This window comes from Argiope bruennichi, chromosome 8, assembly GCF_947563725.1.
Source record: "Argiope bruennichi chromosome 8, qqArgBrue1.1, whole genome shotgun sequence".
In the NCBI taxonomy this organism is placed as follows: Eukaryota; Metazoa; Arthropoda; class Arachnida; order Araneae; family Araneidae; genus Argiope; species Argiope bruennichi.
The window spans coordinates 34,688,671-34,711,794 of NC_079158.1; the positions used below are offsets into that span (position 1 = coordinate 34,688,671).

Sequence of the window (23,124 nt, forward strand, 5' to 3'; positions counted from 1 at the left end):
GAACGATAGTTACGAAATATAGATGATGATGTCGTGTCCGCGTTACCACGGAAAGGGGGTTCAGTAGCGTCTGAGGGAAAAGACCCCTGAGCAGCCGAGGGCAGAAGTCTGACTTCTAGCTCACATGAAGATCACACACACATATTCGCTTGCACAACCCCTTTTTTACAGGGGGGGGGGACACATTCACACACCTCACAGATAGAACACAGATGAAGAACAACCACGCCCGAACCGGTATTCGAACCCTGGACGCCCAGATCACGGGGAAGATGCGCTACCCCTATGCCAGGACGCCGGCATGCAATATAGATCTTTGGTATGAATCTAGCGTTTACTAGCAAGATCACATATGTCGAATTTTATTGACTTAAGTCATTGTGTTTATGAGCTATTACGTTAAGTGAGCTATTACGTTTACATGCTGAAGTACAGCTCGTGGAATGGCCAACCGTTTGATTGATTTAACTCAAAATTTGATAAGTATTTTTATTTTAGATGTTCAACCTGTGTACCAAGATTTATCAACTTAGCTCTTTGCGTTTCGTTGTTATTAAATCCATTTGTATTCAAACAAACAGACAGATAGACAGAAGGGATTTCGTTCAAAATTTGTTAGAAATCTACAAATATAGCAGTAATTTCATATACCAAATTTCATCTGTCTAGCTCAAAGTTGTTGTTTATTTAATCATGTTTACAGACAGATATAAGGCCAAAAACATGTTTTTCGGGCTCAAGGAAATCTGAAACGTGGAGATCCGTCAAAATCTCGAATTCAAATTTTTAGACAATTGCAATAGTTCATATACGAGAAAGTAAAAATAGTCATCTACGGATCATTGCTGGATTTCCTTTTTCCATATACAGAGGCTCCCAAAATTGAGTATGCACTATACTCTTTCTTCTTTAATTTTATTCTTTTTGATCTTAACATTCCTATTTATGGCTAATATTTATAAGAACGACAAAATATACATTAACAAAAGTATTAGGCTAAAAAATAAAACGGAGGATTCAATAATATTTTTATTACAGTAATTTTTATGTCAAAGTTACAAATTCCAAAGTCGCAAAATTGAGTATACATCTAGCAAACTCTGTCAACAAAAAGAGAAAAAGATAAATTAATAATTTTTTGCATATCTTTTTGCATTTAGAACAACTTGTAAATGGTGTGGCATTGAGTTGACAAGAGTTTGAGTTGTTTCGCTGGATATTTTTGACCATTCTTCTTGTAATACTCTTTTTAAGTGTTCCTTGCCCCTAATATCATGTTTTTGAATTGATTTTCCTAATTGTGCCCACAAATGTTCAATCACATTGAGATCTAGAGATTGAGGAGGAGTGTGTAATTGCATTTTACAATTATACAACAACCATAACTTAACTATTTCAGCTGTATGTTTCGGGTCATTATTTTGTTGAAACAGGAAACTTGATCCTAAACCAAAATTCTAGGTACTTTGTTTTAAATTGCTCTTCACTATATCCAAATATTTAATTTTATCCATGATTCCATCAATGAAAATTAAATCTCCCACTCCTTTTGCAGACATACAGCCCCATACAAGAAGTGAACCACCTCCATGCTTGACAGAAGGATTGGTGTTATTAGGAAGAAGTTCAGAATTGGGCTTTCTCCAAACATAACATTGACTGTCACTACCAAAAACATTGAACTTACTTTCATCACTAAATATTACTTGTTTCCAGAAATCAGGAGGCTTTGAAATATGACTTTTAGCAAATGAAATTATTTTCTCTCGATTTACTTTGGAAATGAATGGTTTTGCTCTAGCTAAGCGACCATTATAATTTGCTTTTCGAATTACCCTTCGAATTGTTTCTGCAGAAACACACTTTCCAATTGTTCTTGAAGTAGATGTAGCAATTTTTGTAACACTCACCTTAGGATTGTTTGCTATTTCTCGAATAACTCTTCTCTTGGTCATGTCACTGAAGATTTCTTTTCTTCCTCTTCCAGATTTATTAGCAATTTTTCCATGCCTTTTATACTTCTGGATAATTTTTTGAACGCATCTGTGACTGCATTGTATTTTCCTTGCAATATCTCGAAGAGTTTTACCATCTTCAGACAATCGAATAACAAGTTTCTTAATTCCAACATTTGTTTCATTTCTGGAGTTTATTATGATAACCAAAACGTTTGTTTTCGCTTGGAAATCAATGATTGCCAATTAAAGTAACAAAACTATTTTAATTTTTCATTTGGAAATAATTAATGGTAGTCAAGTCGCATATTTTATAAGGTGTATACTCAATTTTGTGACTTTGGAATTTGCAACTTTGGCATAAAAATGACTGTAATAAAAATATTATTGATTCTTCCATTTTGTTTTTTAGCCTAATACTTTTGTTAATGTATATTTTGTCGTTCTTATAAATATTAGCCATAAATAGGAATGTTAAGATAAAATAGAATACAATTAAAGAAGAAAGAGTATAGTGTATACTCAATTTTGGGAGCCACTGTACATTCCGAAATATCCCAGCTTTCAATATTGATTTATCAAGAGGATCAAAAACTTTAGCAATACTTTTGCGATATACATATGCATCTAATATAAGTTATATGTGTATAATCTAAAGATTTTTTATGGAAATAATTTGTAACGCATTTTCTCGATCACGTGGTTTCGGTCTTTTCCTCAGACTGGGCATTTCATCACATGCATCATATTTAACATGCATCTCATAATAGAAATAAAAAATAATAAAATGGTTGTAATATTCTAAAAAGATAACACTATTATAAAATGAAATAAAAGAATTTTCAAAATCTCTGTCTTATTTGGGAGAAATAGGGTTATATAATTCAAAATTCAATCGCAACGGTATACGAACTATTTCTATATAATACAATAAATCGTTGATATCTCAGAATTCACTAAATTCGTGTCCATCGAGATCCTCGATGGTCACGCTAAGGCGCACTGCGTTCGGTAGCTCGATCAATTCTGAAAACCGAACTCACGAAAAGGAAAACGAAATGGTGAAAGGTAATCCGTGAGGTGAAACTTTCACTTACCTCGGTATCATGAGACTATTGAAAGAGGGGTACTTTAAATCTGAGCGACTAATGGATGCCTGTACTGTTAGAAGTCTAATTGCTGAATGAGAGTTTTCCATGTTCATGACAAACTGAACTCCAAAGCAGTAGCTATCCACTTTTTTATAGTCTTCTGATATAAGGGATAAAATCTTCTGAAAAGTCGAGCTTAGAAATCTCGCATTGTTTTGATTCTATTGTAAAAAACATGGGATGTATTGCAACAAAGACTTACCCCCTGATTGCCAAAAAGTTACAATTGATGGATGCAAAGGTGATTGAGAGCCTGAATCAAGAGGATTAGATTACTTTTATTGAGAAGAGCTAAAATAAGAAAAGGACAAGAAAATATTGAGTTGACCAATTTACTTGTTTTTCAAAACACAACTGTGTAATCTTCAGATTTTTTACATTTCAATAGGATTTGCGAAATGCCGTTGACGTCTTTAGATTGATTGATGCACAAAGGGTTGTCAGGAAGATTTTTTTATAAGAATTCGTACAAGAATATTGCTGTGACGATCATTTTACTAATCATACTTCCAATAAGTTTAGCTATAAAATTTTGTTTCTTTTCATTTAATGACGGTATTAATGTCTGGGAATGTCCTTATTTTGGAAACTGAAGTCTTTCATCTCAATTTTCTAGATAAACTTGCACATGCTATAATCGGTGTGGGGAAAGGCTGGCAGTCTTATTAGATGCTCCAGAGTTCAATTAAGATTTCGAAATATAATTATGAAAATTTAATCGTCTTTTTCGATTCACTGAATATTAAACTTTTCAATATTCGTGAGAGATGTCGCATTTTCCAAATAAGCATTTGAAATTAAATTTAGTTGCCAAAAATGTCACCATTGTTAAAAAATTTTGATTGGGTCAAAAATGATGCAATAATATTAACACTTTGATTGCCAAGCTGAATTTCTTACAATGGTTCGCTGGGCACCAGTGTCCCCCATGTCAGTGATGATGATGTCGTGTCCGCGTTACCACGGAAAGGGGTGCAGCAGCTTCTGAAGGTAATGATCCCGGAGCACCCGAGGGCAGAAGTCTGACTTCTAACTCATATGAAGTTGAAACGCACACATTCGCTTGCACAACCCCTTTTTACAGGGGGGGGGGCACATTCACACACCTCACAGATAGAACACAGATGAAGAACAACCATGCCCTAACCGGGATTCGAACCCGGGAAGCCCAGATCACGGGAAAGATGCGCTACCCCTTTGCAAGAACGCTGGCCCCCATGTCAGTCAAGATGTTAAGTAATAAAAAAAAAATTACATATTTTAATTAAATCGCATGATTTAACCATTAAAACTGTTTCTGCTTTCTTGCATACGATAATATTCTTATTTTTATGAGACACAAGAAAAAAGATTAAAGTATTGTAATAGAATTCATCTCAATGCTACTCTGTATTATTGTTATTATTATAAATTACATAAAACATGTGTAAGGTAAAATAAATCATCTATACCTTCAAGTTTAGTTTAGTTTAATTATATTAACGTCCCGTTGTAAAGCAACACTAGGGCTATTTTGGGACTGACTTCGTAATTTTGAAACGCGGTCAGATGACGAACACGACACCTGAGCTGGCACCCACCTCTCCACGCCACACCACACTAGCGGGAGGACGTTTGGCATGGCGGATTTAACGTGCAACAGACCCCCTTACACGGCGGTTCTTCGGTAGAATCAGGTCTCGAACCTGAAACTCTACGGCTCACAAGCCGAGACCTTGCCACCGCGGCCCCATTTATATCTTCAAACAATAACTGGCAATATTGCAAAGAAAAACACTGATGGTAGGGAAGGATTTACAAACGCTTAAATAAAATATTTTATTCAATATCAATAATATATTAATTCATATTTACAAGTTGTCTCGGAACAAAGTATTTCATACAAAAAAAAAGCATGAAGTATATTCTATCAGTATTGTAGAATATACGGCACTGTAATTCAATATATTTTCTTATTAAAACCATCAATTGTCATGTTGCACTCTTCGGGAAAGAAAATTTAAATGCTATTTCTAAATGACTCAGTTTAACATTAAATTGGCATCCATTTTTATGGAGTTTTTTCTGGTGTTGAATGGGTACCTCATTCAATAAAATTAAGAGCAATAACTGCAATTTTATTATAAATATAAACATGAAAAATTTTATTTGTGCAACTTGTTCTCAAACATATTTCATTTTAAACTAAATAATCTTTAAATAAATATACAAATAAATAGAAACTTATATGAGCGAATGAAAAATGAATTGAAAAATGAAATTAAATATTACTATATGTAAACATCAATATTTACTTCTTAATACTTACATGACATGCAGTATTATCTGGAGTAAATTGTTCAAACCATCCCCATAATTCAAAAAAAAAATTAACTGAAATTCTCTTTTGAAAGATGTATTTTTTTTTTTTTTTTGCACTTTATATAAATTTACAAGATACTTTTTTTTTATATAAAAACAATATTTGAAAAAATAACAATATTTTTAAATTGCAGATATTTAATTTGAAAAAGATTGAAATAATATAGTCTATTCTATTTTAAAATTCGTGAAATTTTCCATACAAAATTTTGTGGAAAATATTTAATCATTTCTAGATCATTTGTCCGAATGCGATTTGAAGCAACAATAATATAAAACACGAAATAACTATTAGAATATATTCTCAAAATAATGATCAAAGAGTTTCCAAAAATGTTAAATTTATATTTTACCACCATATTATATTACAATTTATAAGTGATGGAAATGTATTTTTCAACTTCCCAATTAATATTTTACAACCAATATCGGTTACCAATATTTCCAATCAATATTTACATTTCAGATTAAATTGGGTACTACAGAATCCAAAAAGTGTTTTAAAACTAAAAAATAATAAAAAAATTACTTATAAAATGTTTTGAAATAAAGGTAGCAAAACACGGACACATTTGATCTCATATTATAATTCACCAAATAATAACATAACATTCAAAGATGATGAACACATCGCAGAGGAAACCAGACTCTACGAAATCTTCGAGATAAATACTGACAACACATCTAATTCTACACATTTAAAAAAACATTCAAAGAAACCAAGTTCCTTGACAGCTGAAGTTCCAGCTATTGTTCGGATTTTAAAGCTCGTTTTGAACACAATGCTTCACGAGGAACACTTCTAAAATGTTCAACTGTAATTAACATATTACAAACTAAACAGAAGAGCTTGATATGACAGATAACTCACAAATTTAAAGTTCAAACCCTATCAAAATAGCATTTAATTTACCAGAATTGTTAAATAGTCAACGAAAGAATCACCCGCACAATCCATCAAATAAGTTAATTGTCTATAGTCAAGTAAGCCACTTAAAATTGAGTTAATGGATCACGAACAAAAGATACCAGCTATTCCATTTTATGCGGGGGGGTTTTCAATTTTTCCGCATTTTTCCATTTTGTGCATCATGTTAGTTAAATAAATTAAATATCACAAAAACACACAAGTAACATAAAAGCAATTATTATCTGCTGTTTCAATAATCCAAGATCATAATCCTTCTGCGATTCTGACATCACTAGTTAATCAGCAATATAAATACATTTTGATTCGCATATGGGAGGAGGGAAGGATATAACTGTGTATATAAGCAGGGTACAATTAGACAGTTAATAGATGGTAATAATTCTTTTTTTTTAATTTCTGAATTGTCTATTGGATAAATCAAACACTTATACAAACAATCAAACCACCTATTACAGAAATCAAATTTACAACTCGATGCAGAAATTTATATTTCCCAAATATAATATCTCTAAACATAAAATCATATAATCTCCACTCAAACCCTGCTAATAGACTTCAAACAGGAAAAAAAATCAACAAATAGGTTAATTAATAACTTTGCTGATAAACTTCTATTTTTAAAAAATTCAACAATAGATTAAGTGATAACTTTGCTGATAAACTTCCAATTTAAAAAAAAAATCAACAAATCACCATAATTGATAACTTTGCTAATAAACTTCCAGTTTTAAAAAAATCAACAAATCTCTTAATTGGCAAGGTTGGAGTAATACGCCAGAACTGGTTCGGGTCACTACGCGAAATCATGTCTAAAAATCAATTAAATAAACTAAACATATATTCACTATCATGTAGACCTGTAAAGAAGAATGGTAAGGTCCTTGTAGGCCAGCCTGATATAGCACTGTTTGGAATGCGTGACACAGCTTCCCCAGTTCCTGCCCACAATGCAGTGCCAGGTGGGGTGGTACATCTGGTCGAAGTCCTGCTTGATGCTCTCTGCTATGTGTTTTTCGGTGCTGTAGAGTTTTAGGGCTTGCGTAGCACTGAAGACAGCAGATCGCTGCATCTCTATGGGCATGTCAGCTGCCTGGATTTTCAATTCTGGAGGCTCTTCTTCGTATATCGAGCCGGTGACAGATCCCGCCCGACTGCGGTTAGGGAAGGAGCCGAAACCGTTTCTTTTAGAGCTAAGAAGGACAACAGAATTTGAGTGATAATGAAATAGAATTTCTGTAATACTGAAACAGAATTTGTGTGATAATGAAACAGAACAAGTGCTTAAGAAATACAATAAATTTTATGGAGGTTTTTTTTTCCATTATAATTCCATTATCATGTTATTTCATTTCCATTATCATTCAGAAAATTTTGATACAGTAGGTGTTATAAAATTGGTAATCATTGAATTCAAAATAATTTTACTGAAAATAAAATTAAAAATTCTACACGGTCGAGATTGGATAACAACTCAAAATCATTTCTTTTAGAGCTAAAAAGAACAATATAACTTGTGTAATAATGAAACAGAGCAAGTGTTTAAGAAGCATGCAATACGCGCTTTTTTCCATTATCATTTAATTCGAGAAAATTTTGAAACTGGTAAACTTTTAATTCAAAGTAGTTTTGTTAAAAAATAAAATTAAAAATCTGGTAGGGCTGCGATTGAGGAATGAACAGACACCATTTCTTTTAGAGCTAAGAAGAAGAGCAGAACTTGTGTGATGAAACAGAACAAGAACTTAAGAAACATAATAAATCTTAATGTAATTTTTGCTTTATCTTTCAGTTTGGGAAAATTTTGAAACTGGTAAACTTTTAATTAAAATTAGTTTTGTTAAAAATAAAATAAAAAAATCTCGCAAGGCTGCGAATTAGGAACTAACAGACACCATTTCTTATAGAGCTAAGAAGAACAGAACTTGTGTGATGAAACAGAACAAGAACAATGTAATTTTTCTTTATCATTCAGTTTGGGAAAATTTTGAAACTGGTAAACTTTTAATTGACAGTAGTTTTGTTAAAAATAAAATTAAAAATCTGGCAGGGCTGCGATTGAGGAATGAACAGACACCATTTCTTTTAGAGCTAAGAAGAAGAGCAGAACTTGTGTGATGAAACAGAACAAGAACTTAAGAAACATAATAAATCTTAATGTAATTTTTGCTTTATCTTTCAGTTTGGGAAAATTTTGGAACTGGTAAACTTTTAATTAAAATTAGTTTTGTTAAAAATAAAATAAAAAATCTCGCAGGGCTGCAAATTAGGAACTAACAGACACCATTTCTTATAGAGCTAAGAAGAACAGAACTTGTGTGATGAAACAGAACAAGAACAAAGTAATTTTTCTTTATCATTCAGTTTGGGAAAATTTTGAAACTGGTAAACTTTTAATTGACAGTAGTTTTGTTAAAAATAAAATTAAAAATCTGGCAGGGCTGCGATTGAGAAACGAACAGACACCATTTCTTTTAAAGCTAAGAAGAAGAACAGAACTTGTGTGATGAAACAGAACAAAGCTTAAGAAACATAATAAATCTGAACATAATTTTTGCTTTATCATTCAGTTTGGGAAAATTTTGAAACTGGTAAACTTTTAATTCAAAGTAGTTTTGCTGAAAATAAAATTAAAGATCTCGCACAGCTACAATTGGGAAAGCAGCCGAAACCATTTCTTTTAGAGCTAATAAGAAGAACAGAACTTGTGTGATGAAACAGAACAAATGCTTAAGAAACATAATAAATCTTAACGTGTCTTTTTTTTCCTTATCATTTAATTTCAGAAAATTTATATAAACTATGTGTTATAAAATTGGCAAATTTTTTATTCAAATTAGTTTTGCTGGAAATAAAACCAAAGATCCAGCACGGCTGAGATTGGAAAACGAGCTAAGATCATTTCTTTTTAAACCAAAAAAAAACAGTATCCGAGTGATGATGGAACAGAACAAGAAGTTGAGAAATAAATAATAAATTTTCATTTTTTTTTCATTGCCATTTGATTTTGAAAAACTACTTGTTGTAAAATTGGTAAACATTTAATTCAAAATCCTTTTATCAGAAATAAGATTGCTACTCATTTTTCCCCTCAAAATTTTCTAAACACAAAACATATCATAATCAATGAAATTTTCTTCTATACATCATATTCATTGCTATCGTACGCTTCACGCTAATTATAGTTCTGGGCAGGTTTTGCGATTTGCTTTAAAATTAATAGATATTCGGATAGAAGAAGGAGAATTTCTTCTGACACAAAATCTTTTCACAGAATATGCTATATCAAAACCACGTTTAAATATTCTAAGTTTGAAATTCTTATGATAAAATTTGCCGCAATAAAAGTAAAATTATAAATTTAAACGTCATTTAAAATGACAATGTCTTTTAAGAGCATGGAACATAAAAAACTAACACGAAGTATATCTCTAAGTAGGAGAGTCAGTAGCAAGCAAAGAAAAAAAAATTGAAATGGTCTCTTTTAAAAAGAAGGCAACTAATTAAAATGTTTTTGGCAAGAGGAAATTATGCAGTTTGCAGATTGGTAAAAGATGGTAAGCAAACAGCAAGTGCATGTGGCTAAGATAAAAGAGATCAATTTGAAATCGAATTAAAATTGCATTATATTTCAAACTTAATGCCTATTAATTTTAATTAATCAAAAGTTAAGTTGAATTTTGCCATTTTTCAGTGATAGCTTTCGAAAACATTGCATCAAAATGATTTTTACACCATTTCGAAATTTTTTTTCTCTCTGTACCAATTTAAAAGCTGGATAAATTCTTAATGTAGGTAAATTTTTAAATATATATATATATTTTTTTTAATTCGGAACAATACATTATATTGTTGCCATACAATTCAAATCGGTTTTCTTGTCTCACAAAGTTTTCGAAAACATTGCATCAAAATTGATTTTTACACCATTTCTAAATTTTTTTTCTCTCTATACCAGTTTAAAAGCTGGATAAATTCTGAATGTAGGTAAATTTTTAAATCTATATTTTTTTAATTCGGAACAATACATTATATTGTCACCATACAATTCAAATCGTTCTCTTGTCTCACAAAATATTTAATAGCCCTGATCTTCCATTGTTGAAAGTTGAAGAAAAAGGATTCAATGAAATATCCTGATAATTTACAAGATTGTGATAGTAACTTCATAAGCCAGATAACAACCTCCGGAAATGAGTGTACGCTTTTGTCTAGTGGCTTTGTTACTCGCTATGAACCCTAACGTAGCGAGTTCGAACCAAAACTTGCACAAGATGAATAAAAAGTGAACCGCTAGATTTGTAAAATAGATGAATCGAATTTTTAATAGTGTTGTGATGTAATGGAACTGTCCTTTATTAGAAAAATCTTCATGCACACAATGATACTAACATGTTTAATTAAATTAAATTAATTTAATGCCTGACAATTTGGAGGAATCATGGACATGAAAATGCATCTAAGCGATTTAACTGGAATTAAATACAACCAAAATTCCCAGTGAATAGCTGGTTGCCAAATTCCACTTGTGTGTGGGTGTGAGAGAGAGAGTTAATTTAACTCATCTTTCCATAACAAAAGAATAAAAATGGAAATTTGTTTTTACTCTTCAAAATTTGGAAATTCGCAATTTTTGTTAATATTCTACGAAGTATACAAAATTTATGTAAGCGAAACAATAGTCGCTAACTGTATTATATCAAAGAAATAACCTTCCAGCATTTTTAAAACAACAATATGGACAAATTTCATCGGAGTTGAATCTTCTGGTATTGTAAATGCACACAAGTTACATTCCTATATATCTCTGTGTGAAGCTAATTTATTATATTTGGCGAGACAATTACGGTCATATATTTAAAAATATATATTTATATAATTCTTTATACATTTCAATATTTATTTTCATTTTTATTACTTCTCAACAATTTCAGAATTTATCAGCTTATGGAAGAGCCATGACAGTAATGCAGTGCCTTCAAGATATACATAATTAAAAAAAGAAACTGAAAACAAATTGGAATAGATTCTTATAATTAAATTTATTATATTAAATTTATATAAACAGATTTTAAATATTGATTAGAAACAATTTTTTTAAAAAAATAATAGCATACTGAAAAACTAAAGAATATAACATACTGAAAAACTAAATTTATTTTTTTTCTATTTAACCCTTTAAAGGGCCATTTTTTTCTAGTTATATTATGTTAAAATATTTTTAGGATTGAAATTATAATAAGAAAGGGGATTCATTTAGCTTATTAGATAAATTTAATTTGATTAATTAATTAATTTGGTTAATTAATAATTAAGTAACAAATCAAGACACATCATTTTGTCTGAGATAAAGGACTGAAGCATCTAAGTTTCTGACTTACTGAAAAAATGTGCCAGAACTTATGCCAACCTACATAATTTCATACAAAGATTGATAAATTTTGCGGGAAGCATGCTTTCCACGGCCCTAGAAAGGGTTAAACTTTATAATTCATTATAATAAGTTGCGTGATCTACTGTAATAAACATATCTCCAATTCACTACTAGATAAACTAATGATTATGTTTAAAAAATATTGAAATGAAGTATCATCATCGAGGACACACAAATATATAAGAAATCGAGACTTTAGTACATTAGCTAACGGGTAAAAAATCATTTACAAAATTGCATCTTTAAAAACATAAATGGAGTTCAATTAATATGCAAAACTTACTATTTCCCCATTAATGGCTTGGGTCCATAGTCATCCATTATTTTTAATCTTTCGATTCTAGAAGAAGTATCGGACTCATTCGTAACATTCTCTGGAAAAAACAAATGAATCATTATTTCCTTATTATTCTTACTTTCAAATATTCATTCCATGATATAATGTTTTTTCAAATGTTCGTAGATTATTACTCTTATTTATTCATAGAATTTTTTTACAAAAATTGAAAATAAAATCGGTAAATTTCTTCTAAATAAGAATAGATATTGTTTTTTTAAAAAGTAAGAAACATTTTTAAAGTAATGACTAAGTAATGATTCATTCGTATCATTCTCTAGAAAAAACAAACGAATCATTATTTCCTTATTATTCTTACTTTCAAACATTCATTCCATGATATAATGTTTTTTCAAATGTTCGTAGATTATTACTCTTATTTATTCATAGAATTTTTTTACCTAAATTGAAAATAAAATCAGTAAATTTCTTCTGAATAAGAATAGATCTTGTTTTTTAAAAAAGTAAGAAACATTTTTAAAGTAATGACAAAGTAATGATTCATTCGTAACACTCTCTGGAAAAAAAAACGAATAATTATTTCCTTATTATTCTTACTTTCAAGCATTCATTTCATGATCGATTTTTTTTTCAAATGTTCGTAGATTATTGCTCTTATTTATTCATAGAATTTTCTTTACATAAATTGAAAATAAAATCAGTAAATTTCTTCTGAATAAGAATAGATCTTGTTTTTTTTTAAAAAAGAAACATTTTTAAAGTAATGATTCATTCGTAACATTCTCTGGAAAAAACAAACGAATAATTATTGACTTATTATTCTTACTTTCAAGCATTCATTTCATGATCGAATTTTTTTCAAATGTTCGTAGATTATTACTCTTATTTATTCATAGAATTTTCTTTACATAAATTGAAAATAAAATCGCAAATTTCTTCTGAATAAGAATAGATCTTGTTTTTTAAAAAAGTAAGAAACATTTTTAAAGTAATGACAAAGTAATGATTCATTCGTAACACTCTCTGGAAAAAAAAACGAATAATTATTTCCTTATTATTCTTACTTTCAAGCATTCATTTCATGATCGATTTTTTTTTCAAATGTTCGTAGATTATTGCTCTTATTTATTCATAGAATTTTCTTTACATAAATTGAAAATAAAATCAGTAAATTTCTTCTGAATAAGAATAGATCTTGTGTTTTAAAAAAGTAAGAAACATTTTAAAAGTAATGACAACTAAAGTAATGACAAAGTAATGATTCGTTCATAACACTCTCTGGAAAAAACAAACGAATCATTATTTCCTTATTATTCTTACTTTCAAGCATTCATTTCATAATCGAATTTTTTTCAAATGTTCGTAGATTATTGCTCTTATTTATTCATAGAATTTTCTTTACATAAATTGAAAATAAAATCAGTAAATTTCTTCTGAAAAAGAATAGATTTTGTTTTTTGAAAAAGTAAGAAACATTTTTAAAGTAATGACAAAGTAATGATTCATTCCTAACATTCTCTGGAAACACAAACGAATAATTATTTCCTTATTATTCTTACTTTCAAACATTCATTTCATGATCGAATTTTTTTCAAATGTTCATAGATTATTACTCTTATTTATTCATAGAATTTTCTTTACATAAATTGAAAATAAAATCAGTAAATTTCATCTGAATAAGAATAGATCTTGTTTTTTAAAAAAGTAAGAGACATTTTTAAAGTAATGACAAAGTAATGATTCATTCGTAACACTCTCTGGAAAAAATAAACGAATAATTATTTCCTTATTATTCTTACTTTCAAGCATTCATTTCATGATCGAATTTTTTTCAAATGTTCGTAGATTATTACTCTTATTTATTCATAGAATTTTCTTTACATAAATTGAAAATAAAATCAGTAAATTTCATCTGAATAAGAATAGATCTTGTGTTTTAAAAAAGTAAGAAACATTTTAAAAGTAATGACAACTAAAGTAATGACAAAGTAATGATTCATCCGTAACACTCTCTGGAAAAAACAAACGAATAATTATTGACTTATTATTCTTACTTTCAAGCATTCATTTCATAATCGAATTTTTTTCAAATGTTCGTAGATTATTGCTCTTATTTATTCATAGAATTTTCTTTACATAAATTGAAAATAAAATCAGTAAATTTCATCTGAATAAGAATAGATCTTGTTTTTTTTTAAAAAAAGAAACATTTTTAAAGTAATGACAAAGTAATGATTCATTCGTAACATTCTCTGGAAAAAACAAACGAATAATTATTTCCTTATTATTCTTACTTTCAAGCATTCATTTCATGATCGATTTTTTTTCAAATGTTCGTAGATTATTACTCTTATTTATTCATAGAATTTTCTTTACATAAATTGAAAATAAAATCAGTAAATTTCTTCTGAATAAGAATAGATCTTGTTTTTTAAAAAAGTAAGAAACATTTTTAAAGTAATGACAACTAAAGTAATGACAAAGTAATGATTCATTCGTAACACTCTCTGGAAAAAACAAACGAATAATTATTTCCTTATTATTCTTACTTTCAAGCATTCATTTCATGATCGATTTTTTTTTTCAAATGTTCGTAGAATATTACTCTTATTAATTCATAGACTTTTCTTTATATAAATTGAAAATAAAATCAGTAAATTTCTTCTGAATAAGAATAAATCTTGTGTTTTTTTAAAAAAAGAAACATTTTTAAAGTAATGACAAAGTAATGATTCATTCGTAACATTCTCTGAAAAAAACAAACGAATAATTATTTCCTTATTATTCTTACTTTCAAGCATTCATTTCATGATCGATCTTTTTTTCAAATGTTCGTAGAATATTACTCTAATTAATTCATAGAGTTTTCTTTACATAAATTGAAAATAAAAACAGTAAATTTCTTCTAAATAAGAATAGATCTTGTTTTTTTTAAAAAAAAGAAACATTTTTAAAGTAATGACAAAGTAATGATTCATTCGTAACACTCTCTGGAAAAAACAAACGAATAATTATTGACTTATTATTCTTACTTTCAAGCATTCATTTCATGATCGATTTTTTTTCAAATCTTCGTAGATTATTACTCTTATTTATTCATAGAATTTTCTTTACATAAATTGAAAATAAAATCAGTAAATTTCTTCTGAATAAGAATAGATCTTGTTTTTTAAAAAAGTAAGAAACATTTTTAAAGTAATGACAAAGTAATGATTCATTCATAACATTCTCTGGAAAAACAAACGAATAATTATTTCCTTATTATTCTTACTTTCAAGCATTCATTTCATGATCGATCTTTTTTTCAAATGTTCGTAGAATATTACTCTAATTAATTCATAGAGTTTTCTTTATATAAATTGAAAATAAAATCAGTAAATTTCTTCTGAATAAGAATAGATCTTGTTTTTTAAAAAAGTAAGAAACATTTTTAAAGTAATGACAAAGTAATGATTCATTCCTAACATTCTCTGGAAAAAACAAACGAATAATTATTTCCTTATTATTCTTACTTTCAAGCATTCATTTCATGATCGATTTTTTTTTCCAATGTTCGTAGATTATTGCTCTTATTTATTCATAGACTTTTCTTTACATAAATTGAAAATAAAATCAGTAAATTTCTTCTGAATAAGAATAGATCTTGTTTTTTTTAAAAAAAAGAAACATTTTTAAAGTAATGACAAAGTAATGATTCATTCGTAACATTCTCTGGAAAAAACAAACCAATAATTATTGACTTATTATTCTTACTTTCATGCATTCATTTCATGATCGATCTTTTTTTCAAATGTTCGTAGAATATTACTCTAATTAATTCATAGAGTTTTCTTTACATAAATTGAAAATAAAAACAGTAAATTTCTTCTAAATAAGAATAGATCTTGTTTTTTTTTAAAAAAAGAAACATTTTTAAAGTAATGACAAAGTAATGATTCATTCGTAACACTCTCTGGAAAAAACAAACGAATAATTATTGACTTATTATTCTTACTTTCAAGCATTCATTTCATGATCGATTTTTTTTCAAATGTTCGTAGATTATTACTCTTATTTATTCATAGAATTTTCTTTACATAAATTGAAAATAAAATCAGTAAATTTCTTCTGAATAAGAATAGATCTTGTTTTTTAAAAAAGTAAGAAACATTTTTAAAGTAATGACAAAGTAATGATTCATTCCTAACATTCTCTGGAAAAAACAAACGAATAATTATTTCCTTATTATTCTTACTTTCAAGCATTCATTTCATGATCGATTTTTTTCCAATGTTCGTAGATTATTGCTCTTATTTATTCATAGACTTTTCTTTACATAAATTGAAAATAAAATCAGTAAATTTCTTCTGAATAAGAATAGATCTTGTTTTTTTAAAAAAAGAAACATTTTTAAAGTAATGACAATTAATTTATCTTACTATTTTTAAGGGAGTTAAGAGCTTATTAGGTGAACAATTTCATGTGTCTCGTCTAAATTATTAGATAATTAAAACTAAATCAGCATACAATTCTCTAATCATCCATCATATATCAATTGAATGCTCTTTTTCAAAATGTTTGGATGGATTATTTAAAGCTGATTAATTAGTTTTCAAAAATGAATATTATAACAGCAATCCAGCTAATGATTGAGACAACAATAAACGCAGATATCCATTTCGTTACAATACTGATCGAGCACATTTATTTTTTAAAGTAAAAAAAGATTACTCATTTGAATTATGAAAAATACAATTCTGAAAATGCAGAATAGCTTTTGTACAATTATTTTATACATAAAGTATTTTTTAACATATTATCTTATGCATAAATTACACAAAAATCAAGAAATACATACTTTTTTACTCACATATACATACTTTTAAATAGATAGTAATTAAAAATAACAATAAATTCCACAGTTTAAAAAAATCTTAAGAAAAGATAATGTTATTTTCATCATTGATCAAACAAAACTGTGTTAATAGGCATTCTATTTGGAATTAAATTAGCTTTACTTTATTAAATAATTTACCAAAACAATCCATAGAGGGTGGCAGTGTACAATTTTGTTACTCTAGAAAATAGAAGTAATGTTAAGAGCGAAAAATGAGAGTGACATCATCCAGCACACAAAATATTACTATTTGTTCTAGTTTACGATATTTCCTTGTAATTAGTATAGATAGAGTCAGAAACATTACCGGTACAAGAAATAATCCTTGTTACTTACGGCACTTGCCATAGGCAAGCCCGCTAAAGAAGTCAGCGATTTTAAGCTGAGTTTTGTACAGTAGTTTCTGAAGATCGAAATCTGACTTCTAGCTCAGATGAAGATGCCCTTTTTACAGGGGGGGGGGGGACTCTTTCACAAACCTCACAGAGTAGAGAACAACCATGCCTGAACCAGGACTTGAACCCGGGACACCCAGATCATAGGGAAAATGCACTATCCTTAGGTTAGGACGCTGGCGGAAATCATTTTTTCACACCATCATAAGTTAGCCAAATAAATATGAAACCTGTGAGAATCTTATTTCCTTTCCTCCACATAAAGTTGTGAATTTTGTTAAGATAGCGAATAATTAGCATGGCACTGGAGAACAGTCGTTACGAAATATAGGTCGCTGGTATTTTAACCCTTTGCCCTTGGATGATGACTCTCACTCACCATTCAAGACGGGGCATCATTTTGAAGTTTTATTTATTTAATTCATTAATTTTGTTCGTTAAAAATAACTGTAGAATAGTAAGAAGATACAAATTAATTAAACGAGAGAATTCAACTTAAAACAATTATATATATTTATTTTTAGGAGCAATAAACAAGTCTTTGTATTAGGTGAATAATTATGCATCGAATTACTTTTCCGAGTGTAAAAGGTTAACTTATCTATATGTATTTTGGGCATCTTTTTTCCGACCGATTGATATTAAAATCCGAAATCTCAATGTAAAAATGTAATCGCATAATAACATTCAATGGCATATTTTATCTCATTGCATTTATATATATGCGAAAGTATAAACCGATAGACGGTTAACCCTTTGACATATTTGCTTCAAAATTCTTTTAAGAATCTAAGAAGTGTGCCTAATTTTAATTTAAAAATTAATTATGGAGGTCACTTTGAGAGAAATCTAATTAAATTTGAGAAAAAAATCTACAAATTAAGTCTAAACTTCCTATACCAAATTTTATTCATCTAGCTCAAAGCGCTCTTGATTTATCGTGTTCACAGCCTGATGGATGTAATATCAAAAGAGTTTTTTCAGTAATTAGGAAAGTCTGAAATGTGGAAACTCATCATAATCTCGATTTCGAATTTTTTTTTTTACTATTAAAATACTTTTTATATACGTACTATACGAATAAGTAAAAAAAAAAAAGGATAATGTTGTGAAAAAAATATGACCAAAATCATAACAGGAAACTATTGAATGAAATCTCGTTTTCAAGTTATTTGATACTTTGTGCCATCAACGATTGATCTGGCGTTCCAAAACATACAACACAAACCAAAATACCGCTTTTTTATAGGGGCCGCGGTGGCCTGGTGGTACGGTCTCGGCCTCGAAACCGGAGGGTTTCAGGTTCGAGGCCCGATTCCACCGAAGAACCGTCGTGCAAGGGGGTCAGTTGCACGTTAAATCCGTCCTGACCAAACGTCCTCCCACTGGTGTGGAGAGGGGGGGGGCGCCAGCTCAGGTGTCGTCCTCGTCATCTGACCGCGGCTCACAATTACGAGGTCCGTCCCAAAATAGCCTTAGTGTTGCTTCAAACGGAACGTTAAGTTTATAACATAGTTTAATTAATATAGTTTGTGCCAGTGTCTAGAAATAAACTCATACTTACTATGTCCGAAAAGATCCATATTTCCATTCTTGGCTTTTTTGTAGTATGAAAATACACAAACAACGCTATACACCTAAAAAAAATATAGATAAAAAATTAACACTTCAAAGAAATTAGTAACTGTAACGATTGCTTTGTCGATAAAATTTATTTCGGAGTATTTAATCTTTTAATTCATTAAGGAAAGAATAATTAGAATGATCATAACCAGCACTAAATTGAATCTTTTCCAATTTTCTATATTTGTATCAGTTTTTAAGGAAACGCAAATTCGTAGTAAAATTTAAAACGCAATAAAATTAACAAATGCAATAAAAATTTGGTACTTCAGGTCAATTTATCTGCTAGAATTGCAGCTGAATAATGAAGATAATGTTCATGTTCTTTGCCCCAGACGTTAGTGGAATGTACTATAAATACCATGAACGAATTCCTTGGGAAATGCTACTACTGCATTTGGGTATAATTTAATTTACTCATATAATACAAGTTAATTAAAACGAATTTTCTTGCATTCGTATTATCGCTGTTTTGTTATAAATCTAATAGTCAATGTCGAGCAACCTCATTTCTAATATATGCTAAACATCTGCTTTTCGAATTTTAACATAAGAATATTTCAGACAGGTACATAATTTCTATTTTAAATTTATGAGTCTAATGTTTGATTATTTTTTCCCTCCATATCAAAACATTTCTATCTTCCTAAATTCAATGAGTTATTTTTAATATTTGTGACGCCCAACATTTTTTTTACTTTTCATTAAAAACAATTTAAAAACCAATTAGGTGCTATGATTATCTAAGTAAAATATATTTTTTATACTCACATTGATTTTTGTTTATAAATTCTCATCAATGTTTCCTTAAACATTGTTGAATTTAAGGCCGAAATTGCAGAAAAATGGATGAAGTTTTTAGGGGAAACAAATTAATACTTACCCTCAACCCTGTGAGGAAACCTACAACTATGATGACTAAAATATCAATGCTACCGCAACTAGACTGTAAAAGAAAATAAATGAGAATAATGTTTATCTTTAGAAATAATAAAATATAATATACTTTGTAGAATTGTTTTAATAAATAGAACACTAGATGGCGACGCGTGCAGTTTCATGCAAAAGATAATACTTCAAACTTAATAGTTGCATTAAGACGATGTCGTGCTGCCATCTATTGTTAAGATTTTACTTAAATTGAAATCTTTCCTAAAAGCTAAATTTTTGTTGTAAAAAGTTAAAATCAAAGTTTAATTACGATTCTCTTTGAGGGAAAATGAAAGAAATTTAAATACAAATACTTTACAAAATTTTTCAATAAAGAAATAGTATTTTTTAGAGGTTTTAACGCTAATTGAAACTTTTTAAGAGTTAATAAAAAAATATGATGCTTTAATATTTCAAATTAAAACATGTATTTAATAATATAATATATATTTATTCTAAAGAAAAATATACGACAATTTTATACCTGAATAGTGAACAGACGTAGGGCTGCTAAGGCTGCTAATTGGTCATATTCTAAAGATGGTATTGGCTTCCTCATTTCTTGTGGAAATAAATGATCTTTACGAATATACTGAAAAATATAATAAGGTTATTAAAATGGATTTTTATTACTTCAAAATATGCACAAAGACTTCAATATCCTGATTTCTGATTTCCACTTCATTTATAGATTAGGAAAAGACAACATAAATATTTTCCAGTATTTGCTATATTATAAGCGATACTTAAAAAATTTTGATTCATTTCTCATTTTGAAGTTGGACTTTTATGTTTAAGTTTCGTTTTGTAAGTTTGAAAACAAAATTAAATTTTATTTCGAAATTTGTTTAGTTATTCTTTAATATCTAATCTTATAACCATTTTTTTCCCTTACTAAATCATAGAATAAAAATTAATCGCTAAAAATTATATTACAAAAATGATAGAAAAAAATATTTTTTCCTTTTTCTTAAAACGTGTTTTTAATATCATGCTTGTAATGAAGCAAACCTAACAGACATTTATTATTAATGAACAAGTCATTGGAAAATATTTCCGAAAAAAAAGTCAATTTTGATTGAAATTTTCACATCAAATATTATCGAAATCCATTCAAATCATAATGAAAGCTATTGTTTTGGACCCTCATACATAAACTTGTTTTCGCATGCGTTTAAAAATCAAATGAAAAAAAATAAAATTAATTTTGTCATTCATTACAATTTTTTTTTTTTTTTTTCATATTTTTATTCTTAAACGTTACACAAGCATATCTGTATGCTAATACGTTAACCAGATGTGTCCTAAACAGATATTTGTAGTCCAGAGTCAAATTTCTTAAATGCGCTTTTTTTGTCTATAAATAAATTAATTAATTTTTAATCCCTTCTTCATGATCAATGTAAATGCTACAGATAAGAATTTGTTCCTTTTGAGAACAAAAAAATTAGTTTCTGATTAATGTATATATAGAAAGCATGAGTACTTCGTTCCTTTCGTTGAATGTATAATATTACAGCTCAAATCATTCTATAGACAGATTTATTATTCGATTTCTTTGCCTCGTTATATCATCATATATGATTGTTGTATACCGTAATAAAGAGAATAAAAGTCGGTAAACAGCTAAAATAGCAAGTAAATAAAAGAAATTCCTCGGTATCAAAGTTCCCTTGCTGTTCTTGCTGTAGGAGCACCACAAATTTTCCAAAACGAAACAGAAAATCTCACATGAGATGAAAAGTTCGACCAAAATATTACCAAAATAAGAAAATACAGATTCCAGTAATGCAAAATAGAATATCATTCTTTCAAAAAATTAAATGCATGTCGATATCCCAACAGGTATTTTGATATTGATTATTTGACATTCAAGAAAAGTTAACATTTAAAAAGCGCAAGATTCAACAAACATGATTAAGAGCCTGAGATAAATTAAAAACATTTAGAAAATCTGGAATCGAGTACTAAATGGTTAAATATATAGCGAAACTCATTTCTGCCGTCATTTTTTATGCAATTTAGTTATATTATTACAAATAATAAATTATGGATCTCTTACATATTAGGATAAAAATAATGTTAATAATAATTAAAACAATGTTTGCTACAATTTTAAGATAACAAATGCAAAATCATGAATTATATTTATATGTATTTATTAGTTATTGTTCTACCAACCATGATTATTCGTAAAAGTATGAATCCCGTGCTAGCAGCCACGTCCACTGCTGCAAAGACAGCCAGTAATAAAACCGTCCTTAGCGAAACACCACCCTGAAAAAAAATATTCAGAATAAGTATAAATTTCAATCATTAAATAAAAATAATAATATTTAAAAAATTTAAATTTTATTAAAAGATGGAATATATTAGTTTCATTTAAAAGTTTTACATTGCTTGAAGTCTAACCCTTTACACAACTAGCGTCATCTTGAGTCAGTATTCACTAAGAAATCTACACAAAAGAATGCTGTCTATATTAGGCTTGCATAATATGTTCCGCAAAGGTGCAAAACGATTACATTCAATAAAAATCCAAAATCATAGCAAGATTGTACACCTAATCGTAAAACGGGAAAGTCGGTGATTGATTAGATGATTATAGTGTGAAAGCACATGATCAGTAGTGATGCTTTGGAAGGGGATAACTTTCACCACGAAGAATTTAAGAGAATGTTACGTCTCAACTCACTTGGAAAGATGCAAATTGTTTAACTTTCTAACAAATTATATATAGACTTTTTATTTAAAAAAAAATATTAGTATAAAAATCTATTGAGTTAATTATATCAAATAAAACATATAATTAGAAATAATATATTTAGTTAGAGCTCAAAATAATTTGATTTAATGGATATATGGCAGAAATTATTGAGTTTCATCAACTAAATTACATACAAGAATACAAATAAGAAATTCTCTGAAATTCTTTGTTTAAAAACAGCAACCTATGTGTCATAAATAATAGGTAAAAACACTATATCTTTCTTTTTTCCTCTTTGCTGGGTTTTTATGTTAAAAATATATATATATATATTTTTTACTAAAATTGATTAATTTTGTCTGGTGTTCTAGAATTTGCTAAAGGACATAAAGCGGATTTCTTCTTTATTGAAAACCTATCTTTTTAATAACTTACATTTCATTTCATAACCACATGATTGTGAGAA

At 28.5% G+C, this 23,124-nt stretch overlaps 1 protein-coding gene across 1 annotated transcript in view; it reads right to left on the reverse strand.

Moving 5' to 3' along the window:
- Positions 1 to 5,718: 5,718 nt before the first annotated feature.
- The window catches only part of LOC129981116 (uncharacterized), a 61,034-nt gene continuing 43,628 nt past the window's right edge, over positions 5,719 to 23,124 (reverse strand). Inside the window, exons 4-9 of the mRNA XM_056091794.1 lie at positions 22,133 to 22,228; positions 20,436 to 20,543; positions 19,905 to 19,967; positions 18,963 to 19,035; positions 12,113 to 12,203; positions 5,719 to 7,588 (exon numbers count right to left, since the gene is read on the reverse strand). Of these exons, the coding sequence (XP_055947769.1) occupies positions 7,246 to 7,588; positions 12,113 to 12,203; positions 18,963 to 19,035; positions 19,905 to 19,967; positions 20,436 to 20,543; positions 22,133 to 22,228 (774 nt within the window). The 3' untranslated portion in view covers positions 5,719 to 7,245. The remainder of the gene's footprint in view (positions 7,589 to 12,112; positions 12,204 to 18,962; positions 19,036 to 19,904; positions 19,968 to 20,435; positions 20,544 to 22,132; positions 22,229 to 23,124) is intronic.